This window comes from Equus quagga, unplaced genomic scaffold (genome assembly GCF_021613505.1).
Source record: "Equus quagga isolate Etosha38 unplaced genomic scaffold, UCLA_HA_Equagga_1.0 HiC_scaffold_9767_RagTag, whole genome shotgun sequence".
Classification (NCBI taxonomy): Eukaryota; Metazoa; Chordata; class Mammalia; order Perissodactyla; family Equidae; genus Equus; species Equus quagga.
Genome location: NW_025795069.1, coordinates 1,092 through 6,986, shown reverse-complemented (window position 1 = coordinate 6,986; position 5,895 = coordinate 1,092). Strand labels below are relative to the sequence as shown.

Genomic DNA, 5,895 nt, shown 5'->3' with positions numbered 1-5,895 from the left:
TGTTGTCTTCTATTTCATTTTAAAAATTAGTGGGTTTCACAATCCACTGAAGGATGGTCATGCATATTTTGAAAAACGCTAATACAGAAGATGAGTCCTAGACTTTGGTTTCACATAGAAGTGAGTTTGAGTCCCAGGACCACCACCAAATTGGGCAAGTTATTCCAGAAATCTCTGTCTCCCCAGCGTAAAGTGAGAATAATAACAGACTCCACCTCAGCTTATTTTTGTAGGATGGAGTGAAGATAAATTTTGGAGCATCCATTGTATGCCAGACATTGAACAAATGTTGGCTCCTCTCCATGTACTGTAAAGTTGATGCAGTAACATCCCTTTTTTCTTGATTACGAAACGCACCAAGTAGAGGAAGAATGTAGAATTCCAAAAAAAAAAAAGGAAGGAATCAGCATCCTGCGTGTGTGGAAAGGGTTAGCATCTTTGGAGCTACAGCTAACTGACTCTGAGCCCTAATTCTAGCTCTGGAACAAACATAGTGTTAACTCTGCTTCCTCAGCCTCCTCGCTGTCAGGGAAGGTCTCTGATTCCAAGGCCCTCACAGGCTCCCAGGGCCTGCATCTGTGGGCATTCCAGCTCCACCCTCCTTTCAGTCCGGGGTGGATTTCCATGTCCATCACTTCCTGGAGCATAACTGTGGGCGTGTTGTTGAACCTTTGAGTCTCGATTTCATTAAGTGAAAAATGCGCATAATAGCAATTATTTCCTGGTTCTCTTAGGAGATTAAAGATATAATGTAGCCAAAGGGGTCAGCACTCGGTCAGGATCGTTAGGAGGAGGTTTTCAATAAATATTAGTTCTCTTATCCTGCCCCCACCTTGGACACCCACTCACGCATCCTTACGCCAGACTCTCACCTGTTAGGCTGCCAAGACACCAGAGTTCACCCAGTGGAGACTGCAGAGTGGTTTGGTGCAATTTCCTTTGCCTGGCTCCTGAGGGTGAGAATTTGAGCCAAGGGACATTCCAGGGACTCTCCAACTCTGCCAAGAAAGAGGCAGACCCTTCTTCAGCATTGTTGGTGCTGTTAACCACGTATCTTAAACTGCAGTTTCGTTTCTGTTGTTTCGTTCATTCATTCCTTCATTGATTCAGGTGTAGAGAACCCAGGAAACTGCATCATGGCAGCGAAGCCCAAGCTTCACTACTTCAATGGACGAGGCCGAATGGAGCCGATCCGGTGGCTCCTGGCTGCCGCTGGAGTCGAGGTCAGTTCTGAGTTCAGTCATCTTAAGCTCGATCTAAAACTGACTATCAAAGTCCTTTCTCCCATGAGCTAGGAGACTATTCTTTCTAAATGATCTGACAAGAGGTTGTGCATTAAAACAAATTCAGTGATTAAAAGAGATGAATGGATTTGACCTAATATATTATTAGAATTTCTTGTCATCAAAGAACAAAAACAATTAAAAGTTTAGTAACTAACCACCATGTGTGGGCCTTGTTTGGATTCAGATTTAAACAAACTGTAAAATATCATTTGGGACACTTTTTCAGTACTTAGAAAGAGGAACATCATGGAATTCTAGATAATATTAAAGAGTTGTTAATGTTTTAGGTGTGATAATGTACTGTTATTTTTTAAATAATTTTTATGTTGTAGAGGTACATATTGAATTATTTAAAGATGGAATGTATGATATTTCTGATTTTTCAAATTACCAAAAAAGAGGGAGAGTAGTGGGCATATGGTGACAGGAGTCTGGCTTGAGTTGATAATTATTGCTGCTGGGTGAAGGGTACAAGGAGGACCTTTGTGCTTTTTTGTTCATTTTTATGCTTGCTAGAAATTTCCATAATGAAAGGATAAAAATATTTCACAGTAAAGTAAAATATAATTAAATTTAAGATATTACCAGTAGTATAGGGGAGAGTGAATTAGAATAACTTGCTAGTGAAAGATGTCATACACTCACTCGTCAGTGATTTTGTTGAGCACCTTTAAGTGCCGGGTCCTCTGCTAGATCCTGGGAATGCATGGATGAACAGGACAGATATGGGAGCTGTCCTCAGGCAGCTTACATTCTAGTGAGATTGCACACTAGTAAGGAGGTGATTAAAAGGAGGAGGAGGGGGGAGCATCTAGGAGGACACCCAAACATTGACAGTGTCAAAATGCCATAGTCCCGGTGGAAAGCTGGTAGGTTTCCCTGGGACTCTGTTGAGTGCTTGCCTCTAGAGGTGTCATCGAGAAGAACACTTTTCGGTCCAGATAGGGGCACCAGCATCTCTGGGAGGGTTTTCCTGGGGAGGAATCATGGACAGACTCAGGGGATCTCATCCACCAGGTGGGAGCAAAAAACAAAGGTTTCATGTGAGGTGGCGTCCTGTGATAGGAACTTCTACTGTGCTCCCTTCAGCCTCATAACAACATGTTTACTGAAGCCGTGGGATTACACTTTCTCGATTGCTGCACGGATGCATGGGACTTTAGCCTACTCCTCTCTCAATGTCATGAAGGAACAAGGACACAAAACATCCAAATAGTGCCCTTCCAGGTCATTTTCTCTCTATAAATCAATAACCCGTTTTCCCTGTATCCAGCTTCAGCTGTGGGGTTCAGGGATGTGTTCAGAGCCCCTGTGCAGGATGAGTTCAGCACAGGAGGGTGAAGTAGGGAAGATGCTGAGCACATCCCAGGCTCCCCTTCTCCATCAGCTTGACTGAGGAGGGCTTGGGGCAGGACTTACCAAAGGCTCTTGGTCAGTTCTTCTGGGTTCTCTGTGCCCAAAGGCTGGTCCTCACCATCCCATCCATCTCCCTTAGCCTCACAAACACCATCTCACTAGCCAACCCATCCCACCTCGGCCGCCCTCCCTTGATGACCAGCCACCATCCCTTAAGTTTGTCTGGAACTGGGTGCTTTAGGAATCTCTGCACCCCCACCTCAATATCTGTATGGTCTAACCCTGTTTAGCCATGTCGATCCACAATAAATGCTTCCACTGGACAAGTTAGAATTCCTCAGATTCCCAAGCTTTTAACCATCAATGCGTGAATTTGGATTGGTACCAAGCCCCATCAATGCAGAGATCTATTTTCTTGACATCGGGCTCTTTTGACTTTTGGTGTGATTGATTCTGCTGATTAAGTAAACTGCATGATTATATAGTTACTTATTTTCATGTTTGGATTGAAATCCCACAAGCCCTCAGAGTTTCTGGTCAGATTGACGGCCTTGCTGCTGGCTGCCCGTCCAACCAGAGAGACTTGCCTCAGGAGAAGGAGAATCTACACCAAGGTCAAAGTCCTGAATGTAGGTCAAGGATGGAGTATAGGTTCAGCAATGTTAGATGGCGTTAATTTAAAAAAAGCATGGTATGATGAAATAACAACCATCTATAAAAATCCTGACAACTAGTGTTGATTGAGCACCTGGTGTATACATGGTACTGTTTAAAGGCCTTTGCATACCTTACTGATTTAATCTTCACACCAACTATAATGTAGGTACCATAACTATACTCATTTTATAGAGGAGGATACCGAGACACGAGAATATTCAGTAAAATGATCAACATCTGGAGTTCACTATATGTAAGAAATGACATTCAAATCCAGCCAGTCATATCCGAAATCAAAGTTTTCTCATTAAAAGTTTTTTTTTAAACTAGTTTGGGAACTCTTTTTCCTCTCTTCAATTAGGAATTTTAACCTAGTGTGTCCCAGTTTTCCAGAAGAGGAAATTCTGACCCTATAGAGTTAAAGCTGTGCAGCAACCAGGACTCACTTCTTACTAAGTGGGGCCTCGTGCGATGGAGTGATGTCAATGACAGCAGAGGTTCCTGGTGGCAGCATCTGAGATGGCCAATGCCCCGTGGTGTACCCTATGCTAGAGGACACACAATGTCCTATCCTGATCTCTCCTGGAGAGACAGGCTTTCCTGAGACACTAAAACCCCATAACTAGAGGCACTTCCCAGTCCCTTCCCTCTGTGACATCTCCCTCCCCAATGACCAGGATCGTCCACAGAGTTGGAAACAGGGTGGACTGAATTGAAACTGCAAGAACCAGCCATTACCTGCTGTCACCTGTGCTCTTTCCTTGATGGCTCTAATCTAAATTTCCAGTCACCCTGATCACATTCCCCTGTCGCCCTCCCAGGTCAGAAATCTTCCTTTTGCTTATTATGTCCAGACAGGGGCCATTCAAGTGTAAACTTCTGTAATGCTATGGAACGAAAGAACAAGAACTCATTTACTGTTTCTGCTTTCCAGTTTGAAGAAGAATTTCTGGAAACTTCGAAAGACTTGGAAAAGCTAAGAAATGGTAAGACCAAGTATCTAAATTGCTCTGATGGGAGGAACTAGTAGAAATTATAATTTGAAGTTTTAACCCCAGGCATTGCCTATGTGTGTGTACGTTGGGAGTTGGGTGCCTAGGAGAGAGAGAGAAATGGTTCAAATGGAAGGAGGGGTGGGGGCAGGGGCTCCATGAGCAGTGCTTGCAACTCCCTCAGGACGAGGAACAGCTACGACTCGGAGCATTTGCTCTAGGACCATCCCCCATGCCATGTGGATCCCTCTCTTTGCTTTCTCCTGGTTTTCTGTACCATGACTGAGCTGTGCCAGCACAGGATCCTAAAGCGCCATCACCAAAGACATTAAACACATGTATTAGAGTAAAAGAGGAGAAACAGGCCCAGTAGGTGCCTGGAATTCTTCTTTCTGATGAGTTTGACAAGGTGATGTCCTAGCAGTGTTACAGACTCAGATAACAAGATGGTGTTGGGTTAGTTGGAAGGCCAGGTGAGCCTGTGAGGAGGGAGAGAAAGTCAAGGGCCTGCAATAGTGGCTGGGAAAACAGGGCTTCCCTGCACACACTATCCGATGGTGGGATTTGAAGAGCATACAAAACACCCTCCGTAGAAATCTCTCTTAGTACTGGCCTTAATGCCACAGCATCATAGACTTATTTTGGCAACTTCCCAACTGAAATGGCAAACGGCTGTTGGCCCTGTAGCAGCTTCTTCCCAACCTCTTCCTAAAATATCCATGAAGAGAAATTGAACACAAAAAATACAGGGACCTACCATATAGCGGAGCGGAAATAAAAGATAAATGAAAGAACAGGTGACAAGGTAAAAGGCAGATTGATAAGAAAAAAGATTATAGAGAGGTAAAAATGCTGTTTCCTTCCAATGTTCCTGGCTAGTAATTTTTTGTTTCCTTTCATATCTTCCGTCATTTCAAAAAACAGGTTTTCATCTGAAAGTGTGATCCATAGAACATTTCACTCTACTTTTCCTTTTCTTCTTTCAAAAGATGGGAGTTTGATGTTCCAGCAGGTGCCAATGGTCGAAATTGATGGGATGAAGCTGGTGCAGTGCAGAGCCATTCTCAACTACATCGCCGCCAAATACAACCTCTACGGGAAAGACATCAAGGAGAGAGCCCTGTGCGGTATTTTTCCTGCTCTTTCATCAACAATTGATAGGAACAATTTAGGTCCTTCCCTGAGGGAGCAGGACCGTGTCAGGGGGATCATGGTCACCAGCAGCGTGGCCTCGGTGGTGTCGACTGAGGTGCAGTACTCGGAGGATGAGGGACAGGAAACCCGCAGTGGACTCAAGCCAGCGGGATGATAGAAGACGATGCGGCCCACGGAGAGGGCACAGTGAGAGAGATCTGAAAACTCTGATCAACTAAGAAGCCGGGAGGATGGTGGAGTCATGACTCCAGGTGTTCAGGCTTTTAGGAGCTGGAGACCAGCCCACAGCTAGAGACAAGGGACAAAGTGTCTGAGGGTCTAGAGGATAAGGCTGGGTTAGGGAAGGACCCAAAGGAGCTAATTCCTAAGTTCCAGAAATTAGTAGAATGATGACTTGGAACCTAACTTATGACCCAGTTATGTGGACTGGCCATCTGACAAAGGTTAGG

At 44.5% G+C, this 5,895-nt stretch overlaps 1 protein-coding gene across 1 annotated transcript; it reads left to right on the top strand.

The window, feature by feature from the left end:
• The first annotated feature begins 1,110 nt into the window (after positions 1-1,110).
• LOC124232657 (glutathione S-transferase A3-like) lies at positions 1,111-5,600 on the top strand. Its single transcript, XM_046649601.1, has 3 exons — positions 1,111-1,223; positions 4,234-4,285; positions 5,281-5,600. Exons 1-3 carry the CDS (start codon positions 1,137-1,139, stop codon positions 5,598-5,600), a joined length of 459 nt encoding a protein of 152 aa, XP_046505557.1. The 5' UTR covers positions 1,111-1,136.
• Positions 5,601-5,895: the final 295 nt, after the last annotated feature.